The 21,073-nt window shown below is 51.0% G+C and overlaps 1 protein-coding gene across 1 annotated transcript; it reads left to right on the forward strand.

Moving 5' to 3' along the window:
• The first annotated feature begins 6,149 nt into the window (after nt 1-6,149).
• On the forward strand, nt 6,150-21,064 carry WDR31 (WD repeat domain 31). The gene is given in 11 exon segments (XM_075332476.1): nt 6,150-6,244; nt 10,507-10,631; nt 10,896-11,022; nt 14,018-14,092; nt 14,186-14,330; nt 14,411-14,511; nt 14,702-14,769; nt 16,329-16,470; nt 16,704-16,866; nt 20,365-20,396; nt 20,398-21,064. Coding segments are annotated over 10 exon segments (1,029 nt in total). The 5' UTR covers nt 6,150-6,244; nt 10,507-10,584; the 3' UTR covers nt 20,527-21,064.
• Nucleotides 21,065-21,073: the final 9 nt, after the last annotated feature.

The following is a 21,073-nucleotide window of genomic DNA, read 5'->3' on the forward strand; positions in this document are numbered from 1 at the left end:
GGGGCTACATACAGAATACAGATATAAATGACAGTAAACTAACAATGTCAGACTGGTACACAGGGGTAGAGCCCGGCTCTGGGGGGCTGACAGTCTACAGGACTCTGGGTGTGGTAGGTGTCCCGCTGAATGTTGTGGGTGTTCCGTTCGATACTCTAGATGCTATTGGTGTCCCGCTGGGTGCTGACGGTGTCCCGCTGGGTGCTCTGGGTGCTGTGTATGTCCCACTGGGTGATGTGGGTGCCCCGCTGCATACTCTGGGTGCTGTGGGTGTCCTGCTGGGTACTCTGTGTACTGTGGGTGTCCAGCTGGATACTCTGTGTTCTGTGGATGTCCCGCTGGGTACTGTGGGTGTCCCGGTGGATACTCTAGGTGTTGTGGGTGTACTGCTGAGTTCTGTGGGTGTCCCGCCGGATACTCTGGGTTCTGTGGGTGTCCCGCTGGATACTCTGGGTGCTGTGGGTGTCCCGCAAGGTGCTGTGGGTGTACTGCTGAGTGCTTTGGGTGTCCCACCGGATACTCTGAGTTCTGTGGGTGTCCCACCGGATACTCTGAGTTCTGTGGGTGTCCCACTGGGTGCTCTAGGTGTCCCGCTGGGTGCTCTAGGTGCTGTGTGTTTCCCACTGGGTACTATGAGTGTCCTGCTGGATACTCTGGGTGCTGTGGGTGTCCCGCAGGGTGCTGTTAGTGTCCTGCTGGATACTCTAGGTGCTGTGGGTGTCCAGCTGTGTACTGTGGGTGTCCCACTGGATACTCTGGGTGTTGTGGGTTCTGTGTGTGTCCTGCTGGATACTCTGGGTGCAGTGGGTGTCCTGCTGAGTGCTGTGGATGTCCCACTGGATACTCTGGGTTCTGTGGGTGTCCTGCTGGGTACTCTGGGTGTCCTGCTGAGTGTTGTGGGTGTTCCACCGGATACTCTGGGTTCTGTGGGTGTCCCGCTGGATACTCTGGGTGCTGTGGGTGTCCCGCTGGGTACACTGGGTGCTGTGGGTGTCCCGCTGGATGTTGTGGGTGTCCTGCTGGATACTCTAGCTTCTGTGGGTGTCCAGCTGTGTACTGTGGGTGTCCCACTGGATACTCTGGGTGCTGTGGGTTCTGTGGGTGTCCTGCTGGATACTCTGGGTGCAGTGGGTGTCCTGCTGAGTGCTGTGGATGTCCCACCGGATACTCTGGGTTCTGTGGGTGTCCTGCTGGGTACTCTGGGTGCTGTGGGTGTCCTGCTGAGTGTTGTGGGTGTTCCACCGGATACTCTGGGTTCTGTGGGTGTCCCGCTGGATACTCTGGGTGCTGTGGGTGTCCCGCTGGATACACTGGGTGCTGTGGGTGTCCCGCTGGATGTTGTGGTTGTCCTGCTGGATACTCTAGGTTCTGTGGGTGTCCCGCTGGATACACTGGGTGCTGTGGGTGTCCCGCTGGATGTTGTGGGTGTCCTGCTGGATACTCTAGGTTCTGTGGGTGTCCCGCTGGATGTTGTGGTTGTCCTGCTGGATACTCTAGGTTCTGTGGGTGTCCCGCTGGGTACACTGGGTGCTGTGGGTGTCCCGCTGGATGTTGTGGGTGTCCTGCTGGATACTCTAGCTTCTGTGGGTGTCCCGCTGGATGTTGTGGGTGTCCTGCTGGATACTCTAGGTTCTGTGGGTGTCCCGCTGGATGTTGTGGGTGTCCTGCTGGATACTCTAGGTTCTGTGGGTGTCCCGCTGGATACTCTGGGTGCTGTGGGTGTCCCGCTGGGTACACTGGGTGCTGTGGGTGTCCCGCTGGATGTTGTGGTTGTCCTGCTGGATACTCTAGGTTCTGTGGGTGTCCCGCTGGGTACACTGGGTGCTGTGGGTGTCCCGCTGGATGTTGTGGGTGTCCCGCTGGATACTCTAGGTTCTGTGGGTGTCCCGCTGGATGTTGTGGTTGTCCTGCTGGATACTCTAGGTTCTGTGGGTGTCCCGCTGGATACTCTGGGTGCTGTGGGTGTCCCGCTGGGTACACTGGGTGCTGTGGGTGTCCCGCTGGATGTTGTGGTTGTCCTGCTGGATACTCTAGGTTCTGTGGGTGTCCCGCTGGGTACACTGGGTGCTGTGGGTGTCCCGCTGGATGTTGTGGGTGTCCTGCTGGATACTCTAGGTTCTGTGGGTGTCCCGCTGGATGTTGTGGTTGTCCTGCTGGATACTCTAGGTTCTGTGGGTGTCCCGCTGGATGTTGTGGGTGTCCTGCTGGATACTCTAGGTTCTGTGGGTGTCCCGCTGGATGTTGTGGTTGTCCTGCTGGATACTCTAGGTTCTGTGGGTGTCCCGCTGGGTACACTGGGTGCTGTGGGTGTCCCGCTGGATGTTGTGGGTGTCCTGCTGGATACTCTAGGTTCTGTGGGTGTCCCGCTGGGTACACTGGGTGCTGTGGGTGTCCCGCTGGATGTTGTGGGTGTCCTGCTGGATACTCTAGGTTCTGTGGGTGTCCCGCTGGATGTTGTGGGTGTCCTGCTGGATACTCTAGGTTCTGTGGGTGTCCCGCTGGGTACACTGGGTGCTGTGGGTGTCCCGCTGGATGTTGTGGGTGTCCTGCTGGATACTCTAGGTTCTGTGGGTGTCCCGCTGGATGTTGTGGTTGTCCTGCTGGATACTCTAGGTTCTGTGGGTGTCCCGCTGGGTACACTGGGTGCTGTGGGTGTCCCGCTGGATGTTGTGGGTGTCCTGCTGGATACTCTAGGTTCTGTGGGTGTCCCGCTGGATGTTGTGGTTGTCCTGCTGGATACTCTAGGTTCTGTGGGTGTCCCGCTGGATACTCTGGGTGCTGTGGGTGTCCCGCTGGGTACACTGGGTGCTGTGGGTGTCCCGCTGGATGTTGTGGTTGTCCTGCTGGATACTCTAGGTTCTGTGGGTGTCCCGCTGGGTACACTGGGTGCTGTGGGTGTCCCGCTGGATGTTGTGGGTGTCCTGCTGGATACTCTAGGTTCTGTGGGTGTCCCGCTGGATGTTGTGGTTGTCCTGCTGGATACTCTAGGTTCTGTGGGTGTCCCGCTGGATACTCTGGGTGCTGTGGGTGTCCCGCTGGGTACACTGGGTGCTGTGGGTGTCCCGCTGGATGTTGTGGTTGTCCTGCTGGATACTCTAGGTTCTGTGGGTGTCCCGCTGGGTACACTGGGTGCTGTGGGTGTCCCGCTGGATGTTGTGGTTGTCCTGCTGGATACTCTAGGTTCTGTGGGTGTCCCGCTGGGTACACTGGGTGCTGTGGGTGTCCCGCTGGATGTTGTGGGTGTCCTGCTGGATACTCTAGGTTCTGTGGGTGTCCCGCTTGGTGTCGTGACCTGTCGTTCAGTTGCCTATGACCTCATGACGTAACACTGGGGAATGCGCATATGCAGAGATAAGAAGCGCTGTGTACAGGAGATCTCCTCCATACTCGGTTACCTATTTATCACCAGTTACCCGGGGAACCTGACCGGGGAGCAGGCTACTTCCCTGTGCTGTTCAGGATTCTAGGAAAGCTGGGTGTGTGATGTCACCATAGGCTGCACTGGATCAATGGATAGACGGGATTCTCTCTGGGATCAGACCTGCCCTGTATAAAGGGCTCTGGGATTAGGGATCATTTCCTCGTCTACGTCAGGAACAACGTGTTCGACCAGTTCTCCCAGTACTAAGAAAAAGTCACCAGTATCTCGATTTCACAACCAGGGCGGGCAGGATTTGAGGGGAGATGTGTCATGTTTCCCACTGTGCAGTCGTAGGCACCCAGCTTTCCCAGGCTGCTCCTGCTCTTGACCCGGCCTCGCCATGCTATATTTCCTAAATGCCAAATACGGATGAATACACCTAACAGGAATACTGGATCTGTCCACAGCTGCTTGCTGATGGTTTCCACTTAACAATAAAAACATTTGAACTATGCTGATTCATTGACACAATATGGCCGCTTACCATATAATTTAGTGACGGTGGTAAACAAGTAATCCGCAGAGCGGTATAAATCAGGTCAAACGTGTTACACGAGTAATACCGGCTATTGTTAGAGATGACAAACATGGAGGATCTGCTGCCATCAGGTGTCATATCTCGTGTCTATTACACCAGGCGGAGGAGGAACGAGGAAGCCGTCGTTCACGCTAACATGGCAGTCTCTATTGGTTTTCATGTGCCTATGTACAATGCCGCCCCTTACCCATGGGCAGGGCCAATGCCAGGTCTCTTTGGCCCTGGGGCCGCTCTTCACCTTTGATTTTTCCTTCTCGCCTTCCAAGATAGTAATGATAGAGTAATAGTGTAAAATTCCTAATCTCCTATAAAAGATGGCGGACACGGCGGCCTTCAGAAGACCCCTGACTGCCATGACTACGCCATCATCTCCTAGAAAACATGGCGGACACGGGGGCCTTCAGAGGACCCCTGGCTGCCATGACAACACCGTCATCTATAAAACATGGCGGACACGGGGGCCTTCAGAAGACCCCTGACTGCCATGACAACGCCGTCATCTATAAAACATGGCGGACACGGGGGCCTTCAGAAGACCCCTGACTGCCATGACAACACCGTCATCTATAAAACATGGCGGACACGGGGGCCTTCAGAAGACTCCTGACTGCCATGACAACGCCGTCATCTATAATAAATGGCGGACACGTGGGCCTTCAGAAGACTCCTGGCTGCCATGATAACACTTTCATATCCTAAAAAACATGGCAGACACAAGGGGCTTCAGAAGACTACTGGCTGCAATGACAATGCCATTATCGCCTATAAAACATGGCGGACACGGGGGCCTTCAGAAGACTCCTGGCTGCCATGACAATGCCGTAATCTCCTATAAAACATGGCGGACATGGGGGCCTTCAGAAGACCCCTGACAGCCATGACAACGCCGTCATCTCCTAAAAACATGGCAGACACAAAGAACTTCAGAAGACTATTGGCTGCCATGACAACGCCGCCATCTCCTATAAAACATGGCAGACATAGGGGCCTTCAGAAGATTCCTGGTTGCCATGACAATGCCATCATCTCCTATAAAACATGGTGGACACGGGGGCCATTAGAAGACCCCTGGCTGCCATGTCAATGCCATCATCTCCTAAAAAACATGGAGGACACAAGGGCCTTCAGAAGACTCCTGGCTGCCATGACAACGCCATCATCTATAAAACATGGTGGACATAGGGGCCTTCAAAAGACCCCTGGCTGCCATGACAACGCCATCATCTCCTATAAAACATGGCGGACATGGGGGCCTTCAGAACCCCTGGCTGCCATGACAATATCTCCTATTAAACATGGCGGACACGGGGGCCTTCAGAACCCCTGGCTGCCATGACAATATATCCTATTAAACATGGCAGACACGGGGGCCTTCAGAAGACCCCTGGCTGCCATGACAACACCATCGGGTCCACATTTCCAACTGTTTAAATGCCGCTGTCACAAATAGCAGCATCTAAGGGGTTAACATAAAGGCTTTGGGCATCAGGGACAAGTGGGTCCCATGCACAGTAGACCATGGTCTGCCACGTGCTGCAGCAAGCCCTGCCCATGTGATAGGTCAGGCAGCAATGCTGGTCACAGCCCAAGGCCAAGAGTGGCGCTATTTCCTAAAAAGTAAAAAATCGAGTTTACTTTTTAAAGGGGTAGTCCCATATTTTAAAGTGACACTAAAATGGAGGCTCATAACTCGCTTTTATGAGTTTTCCCTGCACAGACGTGCTTTCTGACCAACAGGTTTTTCTGCATCAACTATAAATGGTGCTTAGAAACATTGGGGTATAATAAACCCCAAATATTTCTTAGGCGTGATGTAAAATCACAGCGTAAAGCCCAGCATGGCCGCAAGTGCCGGGCCATATATCGCCATGGAAACTTTGGACTTATTCTTCAATGCTCAAAGCAACCACTAAAATTCCAGCTCTCATTTTTCAAACACCCTAGGAAAAATGAAAGCAGAAACCTGATTGGTTGCCGTATACATCTACCCTTTGGACTGGCTGTATCCTTGTAATATTAGTTATTATGCCCCTCTGGGCATGGGGGTATAATAATAACCAATAGAATAGGAAAGGGCACTTGTGAAATAGAATACCAGGGTTTCGGGGTACATTTCCCACATGTAGGGGGCGGAACCAATGCGTCGGGCTCGGCGGGGAGGCTTTTCCAGGTAACACCCGGTCCCTGGTAACCGGCGCCGCGTCGCTAAGGAGACGGGGAGTCGGCGGCAGAAGGTGGCGGGGAGGATGGAGCAGCCCCGGGGGCGGCGGGAGGAGCCGTGTGGGGTAATTACCTTCCTTTATGTCTGCGCCATATATGTGACTACGACCTGCATCATCCCAGCCTCATGGGCGTCATCCGCCGAGCATCATCTCTGCCTTTATTTACATACGGCGCTGTTTTCAATGTAAACATGTAGGATATATATCGTAAATGTTTGTATATATATATATATATATATATATATATATATATATATATATATATATATATATATATATATATATATATATATATAAATGTTTAAATTGAAAACAGTGCAGTATGTAAATATATACATATATACATGTCTGTGTGTATATAAATGTGTATATATACTGTATATGTGTGTGTATGTATATATATATATATATATATATATGTTATATGTTTACATTGAAAACAGCACAGTATGTAAATATATGTATGTCTGTGTGTATGATAATGTGTATATATACTGTATATGTCTGTGTATGTATGTATATATATATATATGTTTACATTGAAAACAGCACAGTATGTAAATATATATATGTCTGTGTGTATATAAATGTGTATATATACTGTATATGTGTGTATGTATATATATATATGTTTACATTGAAAACAGCGCAGTATGTAAATATATATGTATGTCTGTGTGTATATACATATATATACCGTATATATATGTGTCAGTATGTCTGTGTGTATATATATATAGATATATATACTGTATGCCGTCTCCTCTCCTCTTGTATCTTCCCCTGATGTGATGTTTGCTGTTTCTCTGCATTGTTGGATTATTACTATGTGTTTATGCGATCACCATAATATCAGAATAATATATTTCCCTCAGTCTTATATTGAATCCTCGGCTTCCGGGCGACTTTGGCCGCAGCATCGGACGGTCGTGCGAGGAAAGATCACAGCGCAACATAATGAACGATGCTCAGTGCGACACAACGACAGCGAGTTATAAACCGTTTGATTTTTTTGGTGACTCGTTTGTTGCTCCTGCAGATCTGTGCAATCTCCGGCCACACTCTGCACCGCCGTCCACCATAAAGATCGCGGCACGTTGCTGGTTTTGTTTTTACATACCCATGTGTTGATTTTATTTCTTTTTTTGCTACAAGTGGCAGTCATCTTGATATTTTTTAAGTCTGGGAAGCTACTTCTGACTTTTTTTTTTGGGGGACTTTGCGAGGCCTGGACATCCCATTGTAAGTCAGAGACATGACGTTTCAGGGCTTTACACATGTGACAGAGATTCTGTTAATAATCCTCTGCTGCGTGCGTCAGTCTAGGGTCGTGCGACTGTGATGTGATCTTACAATCTGCGGAGAAGAGGGGGAGCACTTTCTCCCCATCTCCTCTGCTGCCTGTCTACGTACATCACACTGCAGTTGGATGACATATGAGTGCAGTGCGATGTTTCACACAGATCCATAGACTTGTATGGGTGCGTGTGAGCCGGGACTCGCTGCCAAGCGCAGAATGCTGCGATTCATTTCTCAGGCCGATATGGCATGCTAAATCAATCGCAGATGGACACTGCCTTATAGTTTGATAATGGTGCAATGTTTTATCAGTTTGCACTCGTTTGTGCAAAACGCAAGTGGAACCGAGCTCTTAGACTGAGAGCTGAGCCTGACGGTGCGATTTTGGCCGGACCCCCCAACCTTTACAGCAATTGTCAATCACTTCACAGTTTTGTTTCCCCACTGGTGGCACTGTCACTGTCTGGCCATATGTGTCTCCTGTCTGATACAATGCAACACTTTGGTCCCTCTCAGGTACCAGATGCGACTTCTTCCCCTGCACACCCCCACCCTCAATATTTCCTGGTAATGTCCTCCAGGCAGTCCACTTTTCTGAAATTGCTATGCAATTGGAGCATCTGTAAGCAACTTGTTAAGCCATCGATTCCCCCTAGAGGAGTGGAATTGCTCCTTTACTAATGACTGCATCTAGTGGTGAATCATTTTCCATGATCCGAGCTATTGCTCCCTGTTATCAGCCAGGCTGTCTGGCTGTAGTCGTCTTGTAATTGCCAATAAATACAGAAACCTCCCTTCCTAAACCACTAATGTATGTCCTATATCCAGTGCTGAGACCCCCCCAGAGGCCTTTACATCATATGTGCCTGATATCAGCCCTGAGGCGTATTATACGCTGCAGACTATAGGTTGTGGTTCTCTAAATCCTCGACCTTCTGTCACGCTGGACCTTCCTCTCCCCGTAGCAAGCGGCGTCCTGGTGGGGTCACGTCAATCAGACTGATGCCATTTATCCTAATGAGATTTTCCCTCTACCTTAGCGACTTAATTCCGGACATCGAGACGGGTGAGCGGACGCCACATTCCCTTCTCTCCTCTGTGATTGTCTACTGTGATCAGATCTTTGGGATCACTAAGAGACCCCCACCTTGAGTATGAGGGGCCGATCTGTAAATGCTTCAGCGCATTTATATATCCGGATAGTCTGTAATCTGCACAGATTGGAAGGAAGATTGTAATATATCCCGCGGTAATGAGCCACTTATCCTCCTTATCTATCTATCTATCTATCTATCTATCTATCTATCTACCTATCTATCCCTCTATCTATCTATCTATCTATCTATCTATCTATCTATCTATCTATCCCGCTATCTATCTATCCCTCTATCTATCATCTATCTATATCTATCTATCCCTCTATCTATCATCTATCTATCTATCTATCTATCTATCATCTATCTATCTATCTATCTATCTATCTATCCCTCTATCTATCTATCTATCTATCTATCCCTCTATCTATCCCTCTATCTATCATCTATCTATATATCTATCCCTCTATCTATCCCTCTATCTATCCCTCTATCTATCCCTCTATCTATCCCTCTATCTATCTATCCCTCTATCTATCTATCCCTCTATCTATCTATCCCTCTATCTATCTATCCCTCTATCTATCTATCCCTCTATCTATCTATCCCTCTATCTATCTATCTATCTATCTATCTATCTATCTATCTATCTATCTATCTATCTATCTATCTATCCCTCTATCTATCTATCTATCCCTCTATCTATCTATCTATCTATCTATCCCTCTATCTATCCCTCTATCTATCTATCCCTCTATCTATCCCTCTATCTATCTATCTATCTATCTATCTATCTATCTATCTATCATCTATCTATCTATCTATCTATCTATCTATCTATCCCTCTATCTATTTATCTATCTATCCCTCTATCTATCTATCTATCTATCTATCTATCTATCTATCTATCTATCATCTATCTATCCCTCTATCTATCATCTATCTATCCCTCTATCTATCCATCTATCTATCTATCTATCTATCTATCTATCCCTCTATCTATCATCTATCCCTCTATCTATCTATGTATTTATCTATCTATATCTATTATCTATCTATCTATCTATCTATCTATCTATCTATCTATCTATCCCTCTATCTATCTATCTATCCCTCTATCTATCTATCTATCTATCTATCTATCCCTCTATCTATCTATCTATCTATCTATCTATCTATCTATCTATCTATCATCTATCTATCAATCATCTATCTATGTATCTATCTATACATCCCTCTATCCCTCTATCTATCCCTCTATCCCTCTATCCCTCTATCCATCTATCTATCTATCTATCTATCTATCTATCTATCTATTAATGAAGTGTGGACACTGTCATCAATAGGGTCATTAATAGCTCCTTTGCCACCGGCGTTGATTTCTAGGGGGCACATTCTCGGCATGGTACTATAGATGACGGGTCCCCTGTATTTTCTACGTTAATAGATGATTTTTTATGAATTTCCGCTTTCACTATTTGGCATGGAAGCTCCTGGATGGGGAAATATTACCGTGCGGTACACTTCCTTTCTTCTTATTCAATCAGCGGCAAGAGCCTGAGACCCAGTGATAAGTTTAGGGGTTCACATAGACAACCCCATGATCCAAGTATCGGTGCTGATGGAGGAGCATCTATATGTCTATAATATAGGACTAATGATCCCGTTATGTTAGTGATTCCCACCAAGGACAACATCTGCAAGGAGTTTGTATGTTCTCCCCGTGTTTGCGTGGGTTTCCTCCGGGTTCTCCGGTTTCCTCCCACACTCCAAAGACATACAGATAGGGACTCTAGATTGTGAGCCCCAATGGGGACAGTGTTGCCAAATGTATGTAAAGTGCTGTGGAATTAACAGTGCTATATAAATGAATAAATATTATTATATTATATTCTGGATTACTGGACGTTCATCTTTTCCTTTTCCTCCCAGCAGTCCGCACTTTAGGATTCCCGATGTCTGGACCCTTCATTCTTCATCGGCTTCTGTTATCCGTCCCCAGTTGGGATAATGGGAAAATTCCAGAGTAAAGTGAAGCGGAACAGCTCTAAATACAGGTAAATGTGTGACCAGGGACGGTAAAACCGGAGACCCCTCCTGAGTACAAGCCAAAGGGCAATTGTGGGGGGATTTAAAGTGACAGCGCTTCAATATATCCGCTCGCTACAGTGCATCAAGTCTTTTATTTTGTGAGTGTTGATCCTGGGGGTCTCAGCTATGCAGTTATGTATTACTTGTGCCCCCACATACTAATACTGCACATAGCACATCCATAGGCCGTAGCACTGTAGATACATTTCCACCATTTCGTCCATGTTCAGGGCCGACAGTCACATTGAGGAGTCGCCGGTCCAGACCATTCCGCAGTACATCCGGGCCCACAATGACGCCGTCACCTGCATCGCTGCTCTGAAATCCGACCTCTGCGTGTCAGGTGGCAAAGACAAGGTAAGTACTTATCTGCGGAGCGTCTGAGCACTGGCTACAGCGGCCGCCCGGCCTTGTAATTAACACACCAGGGCTCAGATTCCCGGGTGATGACGGCCACAGGTTCCAAGAGCTGTATACAATCTATGGGACCTGGCAGATTCCCTTTTACGCAGTGGAAATGTTTGTTGTTCGCTTTATAAAAAAAAAAAAGACGTTCTTCTGAGCTGATCATGCTACAAAGACTGACAAAAACAAGCCTAACTGCCAAAAACAGCTCCCCCCCTGCCAACAGGTGGTGTCTGGTATTGCAGCTTTATTGAAGCGAATGGAGCTGAGCTGCAATTGCACAAACACATCAGGTGCTGCTGTTTTTGGAAGAATGAAGCCATGTTTTTTTCCCTTGGATAACCTTTTTAATAGAAGGAGCAAGGGGATATTTTCTATCTGACTGTACAGCCAAGGCTCTGCACTGTTGTGGGGTGATTAAAGCTCCTCTCTCGTCCCCCATTGACATCACTTTGCCTCAATTCATCACGGTCCCCTGATTTTTATAGGTATGGCAGCACCTTCTCAATGATCAGTGTCCAGAAGTAGCAGATAATTTACCATGTTTTTCGTTTTATAAGACGCATTGGATTATAAAACGAAAAAAAAGAGGTCCGTTTTATAATCCGGTGGTGTCTTACCGGGGGAGGGGCGGTAGCAGTGGTGGAATGGGGGGGGTCACAGGAGGCAGGGGCGGTCGTGGAGCAGGGTTATATAATGGGTGTCCCTGATGCTCGGCGACACTGTTGAGCAGAGAAAACATGCAGGAACTGTTGGCGGCGCGGGCTTCAAAGAAATGGTGTCCGGAAGCGGCGCGTGCCCAGATTGAGCTATCGGCTCAATGACAAGCTGAGATCTCATCTGCGCATGATCACCTCCGGGCCCCATTTTTCTTAAGGCCGCTGCTGGGATATCAATGGGCCAGAGGCGGCGTGTGCGCAGATGAGATCTTGAGCCGAGAGCTCCATGCACGCATGCGCCGACTCTGTGCACCATTATTTCAAGCCCACACCGCCGACATGTTCAGGATGGCTGTTGCCTCACAAGCCCTGCACCGCGGGGTAGCTCTCAGCCCCCAGGCCCGCAGCCCAGAGCAGCTCCCAGCCCCGCAGCTCAGAGCAGCTCCCAGCCCCGCAGCCCTGAGCAGCTCCCAACCCCGCAGTCCTGAGCAGCTCCCAGCCCCGCAGCCCTGAGCAGCTCCCAGCCCCGCAGCCCTGAGCAGCTCCCAGCCCCACAGCCCAGAGCAGCTCCCAGCCCCGCAGCCCTGAGCAGCTCCCAGCCCCGCAGCCCTGAGCAGCTCCCAGCCCCGCAGCCCAGAGCAACTCCCAGCCCCGCATCCCAGAGCATCTCCCAGCCCCGCAGCCCTGAGCATCTCCCAGCCCCGCAGCCCAGAGCATCTCCCAGCCCCACAGCCCAGAGCAGCTCCCAGCCCCGCAGCCCAGAGCAGCTCCCAGCCCCGCAGCCCAGAGCAGCTCCCAGCCCCGCAGCCCAGAGCAGCTCCCAGCCCCGCAGCCCAGAGCAGCTCCCAGCCCCGCAGCCCAGAGCAGCGCCCATCCCCGCAGCCCAGAGCAGCGCCCATCCCCGCAGCCCAGAGCAGCGCCCATCCCCGCAGCCCAGAGCACCTCCCAGCCCCGCAGCCCAGAGCAGCGCCCAGCCCCGCAGCCCTGAGCACCTCCCAGCCCCGCAGCCCAGAGCGGCTCCCATCCCCGCAGCCCTGAGCAGCTCCCATCCCCGCAGCCCAGAGCAGCGCCCATCCCCGCAGCCCAGAGCAGCGCCCATCCCCGCAGCACAGAGCAGCGCCCAGCCCCACAGCCCAGAGCAGCGCCCAGCCCCGCATCCCAGAGCAGCTCCCAGCCCCGCAGCCCTGAGCAGCTCCCAGCCCCGCAGCCCAGAGCAGCTCCCAGCCCCGCAGCCCAGAGCAGCTCCCAGCCCCGCATCCCAGAGCATCTCCCAGCCCCGCAGCCCAGAGCGGCTCCCAGCCCCGCAGCCCAGAGCAGCTCCCATCCCCGCAGCCCAGAGCATCTCCCAGCCCCGCAGCCCTGAGCAGCTCCCATCCCCGCAGCCCAGAGCGGCTCCCAGCCCCGCAGCCCTGAGCATCTCCCAGCCCCGCAGCCCAAAGCAGCGCCCAGCCCCGCAGCCCAGAGCAGCTTCCAGCCCCGCAGCCCAGAGCAGCGCCCAGCCCCGCAGCCCAGAGCAGCGCCCAGCCCCACAGCCCAGAGCATCTCCCAGCCCCGCAGCCCAGAGCAGCTCCCAGCCCCGCAGCCCAGAGCAGCTCCCAGCCCCACAGCCCAGAGCATCTCCCAGCCCCGCAGCCCAGAGCATCTCCCAGCCCCGCAGCCCAGAGCAGCTCCCAGCCCCGCAGCCCAGAGCAGCGCACAGCCCCGCAGCCCAGAGCAGCTCCCAGCCCCGCATCCCAGAGCAGCTCCCAGCCCCGCATCCCAGAGCAGCTCCCAGCCCCGCAGCCCTGAGCAGCTCCCAGCCCCGCAGCCCTGAGCAGCTCCCAGCCCCGCAGCCCTGAGCAGCTCCCAGCCCCGCAGCCCAGAGCAGCTCCCAGCCCCGCAGCCCAGAGCAGCTCCCAGCCCCGCAGCCCAGAGCAGCTCCCAGCCCCGCAGCCCAGAGCAGCTCCCAGCCCCGCAGCCCAGAGCAGCTCCCAGCCCCGCAGCCCAGAGCAGCTCCCAGCCCCGCAGCCCTGAGCAGCTCCCAGCCCCGCAGCCCTGAGCAGCTCCCAGCCCCGCAGCCCTGAGCAGCTCCCAGCCCCGCAGCCCAGAGCAGCTCCCAGCCCACAGCATCGCCCCTGGTAATCTACATTTGGATTATAAGACGCACCTCTCATTTTCTTCCCAAATTTTTAGGAGGAAAAGTGCATTTTATAATCCAAAAAATACGGTACTAATGTGAACAGACCCCACCATATCTCCGCTTCCTGAATTTTGGGGCGAAGTATAACTGATGCTTTATTGTCTTGCAGGCTGTGGTTGTGTCCAATTGGAGAACGGGCACTGCCCTGAAGAGGTTTGTGGGGCACGAGCGAGAGGTGTCTAAGGTACTTCTGTGGCTATGGGGGGATAGTGCACACCTCACACTGGTGCTGGGGAGAATACAGATGCGTATATCGTGCCATGTCACCTCCATACAGATCGCCTGCGTTTTCGGATCCAACCGCATCTTCAGCGCCTCTCGGGATAAGTCCGTCCTCATGTGGGATCTGCACGGTAAAGCTGGCAGTGCCCAGACCTTCATCGGGCATCACTTAATAGTCACTGGATTGGCAGTAAGCTCCGGTCTGTACTCTCGCACCCCCACTGTTATACTTACGCTTATATTAGCTGCGTCCCACTTTCTGACCCTCGGTCCCTTTCAGATTGTACCAAGGTGGTGACGGGGTCTCGAGACAACACTCTGTGTAAATGGGACGTGGAGTCCGGGCAGTGTCTGATCAAAGCTGCCGTCTCCAGAAATCTGGTAAGTTCAGTCCATTGCTATAGACGGGACTGAGGGGCTACAGATAATACTGGGGGGCAACCGTAGCAAAACTCAATTATTTCAGTATTCAGGCCAGCAGGGGGCAGCAGAATTCAGCATCATGTCATTGTGTGATTGGTGAGGGTCCGTACTGTGTGGATGATCCTGATGATGGCGCTCTGTGCTGCAGGTAACGCACCTATGCTGGGTGCCCGGAGAGTCCTACATCGTCCAGACCTCAGAGGATAAAAGCACCCGGTCAGTAATTCTGTATTCATTAGGATGTGATGTCACATTATGTACCAGTGTTATATGTGTGATAAATGGGCGAACGGAACCAGAAATGGACAACGAGCAGGAACATGACCGCCCGACCCCACACGACTTACATCCTCTGTAGTCACAGCGGGACACCTCTCCTTCCCCAGTAGTCACAGACGGACCCCTCTCCTTCCCCAGTAGTCACAGACGGACCCCTCTCCTTCCCCAGTAGTCACAGCGGGACCCCTCTCCTTCCCCAGTAGTCACAGAGGGACCCCTCTCCTTCCCCAGTAGTCACAGCGGGACCCCTCTCCTTCCCCAGTAGTCACAGCGGGACCCCTCTCCTTCCCCAGTAGTCACAGCGGGACCCCTCTCCTTCCCCAGTAGTCACAGAGGGACCCCTCTCCTTCCCCAGTAGTCACAGCGGGACCCCTCTCCTTCCCCAGTAGTCACAGCGGGACCCCTCTCCTTCCCCAGTAGTCACAGCGGGACCCCTCTCCTTCCCCAGTAGTCACAGCGGGACACCTCTCCTTCCCCAGTAGTCACAGCGGGACTCCTCTCCTTCCCCAGTAGTCACAGCGGGACCCCTCTCCTTCCCCAGTAGTCACAGCGGGACCCCTCTCCTTCCCCAGTAGTCACAGCGGGACCCCTCTCCTTCCCCAGTAGTCACAGCGGGACACCTCTCCTTCCCCAGTAGTCACAGCGGGACCCCTCTCCTTCCCCAGTAGTCACAGCGGGACACCTCTCCTTCCCCAGTAGTCACAGCGGGACCCCTCTCCTTCCCCAGTAGTCACAGCGGGACACCTCTCCTTCCCCAGTAGTCACAGAGGGACACCTCTCCTTCCCTAGTAGTCACAGCGGGACCCCTCTCCTTCCCCAGTAGTCACAGCGGGACCCCTCTCCTTCCCCAGTAGTCACAGCGGGACCCCTCTCCTTCCCCAGTAGTCACAGCGGGACCCCTCCTTCCCCAGTAGTCACAGCGGGACACCTCTCCTTCCCCAGTAGTCACAGCGGGACCCCTCTCCTTCCCCAGTAGTCACAGCGGGACCCCTCTCCTTCCCCAGTAGTCACAGCGGGACCCCTCTCCTTCCCCAGTAGTCACAGCGGGACCCCTCTCCTTCCCCAGTAGTCACAGCGGGACCCCTCTCCTTCCCCAGTAGTCACAGCGGGACACCTCTCCTTCCCCAGTAGTCACAGCGGGACCCCTCTCCTCCAGTAGTCACAGCGGGACCCCTCTCCTTCCCCAGTAGTCACAGCGGGACCCCTCTCCTTCCCCAGTAGTCACAGCGGGACCCCTCTCCTTCCCCAGTAGTCACAGCGGGACCCCTCTCCTTCCCCAGTAGTCACAGTGGGACCCCTCTCCTTCCCCAGTAGTCACAGCGGGACCCCTCTCCTTCCCCAGTAGTCACAGCGGGACCCCTCTCCTCCAGTAGTCACAGATAACTCCACCTATGATGGAAATATCACATAAGAAAGCCGTCTGCCCGCACCAATACTAAGAGCTTCTATAATAATGCACTGAACTATCCTAAATTCCGGTTCCCATTGATCTCTAGTGTGTGGGACACCCGTGACCTGCAGGTGGCGCACGCCTTCCCCATGAAGCAGTATATACAGATGCACTGCGATGTCAGCGAGGACGGCAACTACTGTGTGACCAGCAGCAATGGCTTCGGCGGGCAGGGCTGTGAAGCTACGGTGAGACGTTGGTGGGGACTGGGGGGGTCTCGTCCTTCACCACTAAATGGGGAAAGTGGCTTTTAGAGATTTTACGACACAAGAAGATAGATGCTCTCAGGGCAGGTTATCCTCTGCACTCCCTGACACCTATCACATTCATGAACTTGAAGTGGCTGATAACAGAGAGCAATAGGTTTTAGTTAACAGCACAGTGTATGGAATCATACTAAACTTTAATGTTTTCGCCACAGCTGTGGGACCTCAGGAAGACTAAAGACATAGTGTGCGAATATAAGGGCCATCTACAGAGCACCACGTCTTGCGTTTTCCTTCCGAAGGCTACGTCCCACACGCCACTGGTGGCCACCGCATCACACGACTGCACAGTGAAGGTGTGGGAGCGAGATACTGCAGGTATGTGATCAGTCTGATGTCCTCTATGACCTAGCCTGCTAAGTGACACTACATTGGTGGGATCTGACCATGAAGGGGCCGCAGCGCTGATGTATTACCGCAGCCCCCTTTATATGGTCCTGGCTGTACGAGATACTATCGCCATTGCTTTGTAATAGTATAGGCTCACACTTCAGGAGAAAAATGGGGGGACGTACTGTTAATTTGGTACTACAGTCCCTTCTCAGGATTTTTAGGACCCCCGTGATGGCATATCCTAGAGATGTACCGTATGTTTCGCTTTATAAGACGCACCCCAAATTTAGACATAAAAAAAAGAAAAATGGGGTCCGTCTTAAACTCAGGTGTTCTCTTACCGGAGGGGGGCAGCAGTGGTGGTGAAGCGGTGTCACAGGAGGCAGAGGTTGTGCTGGCAGGCACGGCGGATCAGTGGCAGCGGGGTCCGTGGTGGCAGGTGTGGTGGTGGCAGGCGTGGTGGCGACCGGGGTGGCAGGAGCTGCAGGACACCGTGGTGGCAGGAGCCGCGGGGTCCGTGGTGGTGGTGGCGGCGGCGGCGGGTGAGTCGTGCAGCAGGCCGGTGCAATGAGTGTCCCAGTGTCCGCGGTCCCGGTTCAAATGATGGTGCCTGGAGCGGCGCATGCGCAGATGGAGCTCTCATCCAAGAGCTCCATCTGTGCACGTGCTCGCTCCCGGCGCCATCATTCGAAACTGGGACCGCGGACAAACTGGTAACATGCTGCAGTGCACAGCCGCCCGCCGCCAACTAGCTGCCCGCCCACCCTGCGTACAAGCGGCCGGGTACCTGTGCGTGCGTGCAGGTGCCCGTGTGAGGGCGGCAGCCGGCTGCCGCCCGCACACAGGGTCCGGCTGATGCCCGCATGGGCACTTGACTGCAGCCCGCACACAGCACCCGGCTGCCGCCCACACGCAGCCACGGGTACCCGATCGCCGCTCATACAGGACACCCAGGTACCACTATATTCGGATTATAAGACGCACCCCCATTTTCCTCCCAAATTTTTTTAGGGAAAAGTGCGTCTTATAAAGCGAAAAATACAGTACCTTTCGATTCAAGTACACATAGACGCCTTTTCTTCTTTGCCGCTTTGTATTGTGGGAAATGCAGTCCAATCTCCTATAAAGAATCTTTATTTTTATATAGCGCCAACATATTCCGCAGCGCTTTACATACATCAGCAACACTGTCCCCATTGGGACTCACAATCTAAATTCCCTATCTGCGATCATATGCTTGTGTTTTCAGTACACAGAGGGAAATAAGCCAGCGCGAACACCGCTGAAGGGATTGGGCATGTTAAAAGTTAATATGCCCCATCCCCACTAGTTTGTCCAAATTATACAGGCCCATAGTGTAATGTAGTGTGAGAAGTGAATGCAGCCTTGGCTGTGACTGGAGCATCATTGCAGCTTGAGATCACTGCTAAGCGTTTATTAACCCCTTCATGCTATACAACGTATTTATTTACATCATATGTTATCTCCCTTGCTTTGATGCGGGCTTGATCTGATCAGTCATCATGTGTTTCTAACAGTCATGGGAGGATCAAAGATATGCCCGCTACTGTTAACCAGTTAAATCCTGCTGTCACTTTTCTGACCGCAGAATATAACATTCGTCAATGGGAAGTGCGTCATTCCCCACTTCCATCGGTGGCCCCGTGACTGATTGCGGGGACTGATTGCGGGGTGACCATGGGTCATGACAGCTGGGGTCAGCTGATAACTAGAGTTGAGCACGTACCTAACTATTTGTACTCGCTATACTCATAACGACTAACAATTAATGTAGGTGCAGAGATCCTGATTCCAGCGATGAGTCACTTACTGTGCTGCTTAGTGTAGTTTTGATAAAATCACTGATTAATCAGCAGAAGATTATCATTACAGGACTACTTGGCTGCTGCAGGTAGTCCAGCATATTCATGAGCTCTGTATAACTGCTAGATCTGCAGCAGAGAAACCATTGATTTTATCACAATGACAGCACACAGCTCAGTAAGTGACACATCGCTGGAATCACCCATTGCATTGCACACGCCATACGGAACGAATACGTGAATATTAGACAATACTCGTTATGAGTAGAGTGAATATGAATAGTTAGGTACGCGCTATACTCTACTGATGACCCCTGTGTATGTCATGACGATCCTCCTGAGAATGCCGACTGCGAGCGACATTCATAGGAGATGATGATTTCTACAGTACAGCGCGGTGCTGATGCAATGCTCTGTATAACACAAGCGATCAGATAATCGCAGCTTTAAAGGGAATCTGTCAGCAGGTTTTTGCTCCCCCCCCCCATCTGAGAGCAGCATAACATAGAGACAGAGACCCTGATTAAAGCAATGTGTCACTTACTGAGCTGTTTGCTTTCATATTGATAAAACCAATGTTTTCTCCATTGCAGATCTAGCCGTTATACAGAGCTCATGAGTATGCTGGACTACCTGTAGCAGCCAAGTAGTCCTGTAATGATAATCTACTGCTGATTAAACTGATTTTATCAAAACTACACTAATCAGCCCAGTAAGTGACACATCATTAGATTCAGGATCTTTGCCCTTACGTTATACTGCTCTCAGATTAGGGAGGAAAAACTTGGTGACAGATTCCCTTTAAGGCCTCTAAGGATATAGTAAACACTGTAAAAAAAAAAATAAAAAAATCTGAAAACAAATTCCCCAAATTCACTCAACTTCAAATCACCCCCCCCCCATTTGCCCTATTGAAAATAAAACAATTAAAAATTAAAAATATGCACGTATTTGGTATCACTGAGTTCAGAAGTGTCCGATCTATCGAAATCTAAAATAAATTACTCCAATTGGTAAGGGGCGTAATGAATAAAAAATTAAAAACACCAGAATTTTATTTTTTTTTTGGTCACCGCAACATTGTAATAAAAGGAGAACAAAAGATTGTATCTCCCCCTAAATAGTATCAAATAAAATGTCAGCTCAGGGCTCAAAAAATAAGCCGTCACACGGCCCCAGACCCAAAAAATGAGGATGTTCCTGGTCTTGAAAAATGTTGACAAACAATTTTTTTTTTGGGGGGGGGGGAGACATTTCAGATTTTTTTGTTTTTTACCAATTAAATAAAAAAACCTATACATGTTTGGTATCTATGTACTCGTACTGACCTGGAGAAAAAATATTAGCACATGTTTTTATTATTTAGTGATTATGGGAAATAAATAAATAAAAATAACAATATGTTATTGTAGAATTGCACTATTTGTTTTTTGCAATTTTATCACACTTGGATTGTTTTTTCAGATTTTTTCACTACAATATGTGGTAAAATTATTGGTGTCATTCAAAAATGCCATCTTTTAAAAAACGGAAACGCAAAAATGGGAAATGTCCCGGGGGTGAAGGGGTTAGTGCATTACTTACAGTAATTTTAACTTTTCTTGCTCGCTGGCTCTCTGCTGGTTCCCCACATTGCCTCTCTTCCTCTCCCCTCCACCAGCGTGTCGGAGCAGCCTGTTCCTGGACGGCTCGGGGGCCCCTTTCGTCGTTGGTGGTCTGTGATGACGCATCCATCCTGTGCGCCAGCTTCAACTCAGGAATTCAGTCCCTGCACATAGACGGCAGCAGAGGAGCCGCACTACAACGGGTGGCAAATTTCTAACCATTGGGGAAATTGCTGCAGAACGTCCAGTGTCACCCAGGCTGCCATCACTGTGGCAAGGATTGTCAAGGGAGGAATTTTGGGTAAAGACTGCTAATGGAGTCTTCGTTTGGGATATCCAGAGACGGTGCCGTATTAGCTGTATACCAGTGCCGATATATCAATGTATCAGACAATGAACACACAGACATGTTCTCTCCTTCAGCCAGCGTCATCAACTGACTCGTGTATTCCAAGACACCCAATTATACAATCTGCATTTCTAACCTTGAAGCTAAACAGGGAGTACTTTTACTCCTTAATTTCTCACAGCGCAGTTTGTTTCTTGTACATTCCTTTTGTGTGAACATTACTGATAAGACTTTCGCAGCTTCACATTCTGGCTTCATTATCTTTGGTTAACTCCTTCATGACTATACAACTTTGAATTATACTATGGGTCTATGCGATGGCTACATAGACAGATAGATAATTATGCAACTACATCTAGATTTTGATTATTTATATACACATATATTCTTATTACGTTTGAACAAACAAGCTATAG

This window comes from Anomaloglossus baeobatrachus, unplaced genomic scaffold (assembly GCF_048569485.1).
Source record: "Anomaloglossus baeobatrachus isolate aAnoBae1 unplaced genomic scaffold, aAnoBae1.hap1 Scaffold_3396, whole genome shotgun sequence".
NCBI lineage: Eukaryota > Metazoa > Chordata > Amphibia > Anura > Aromobatidae > Anomaloglossus > Anomaloglossus baeobatrachus.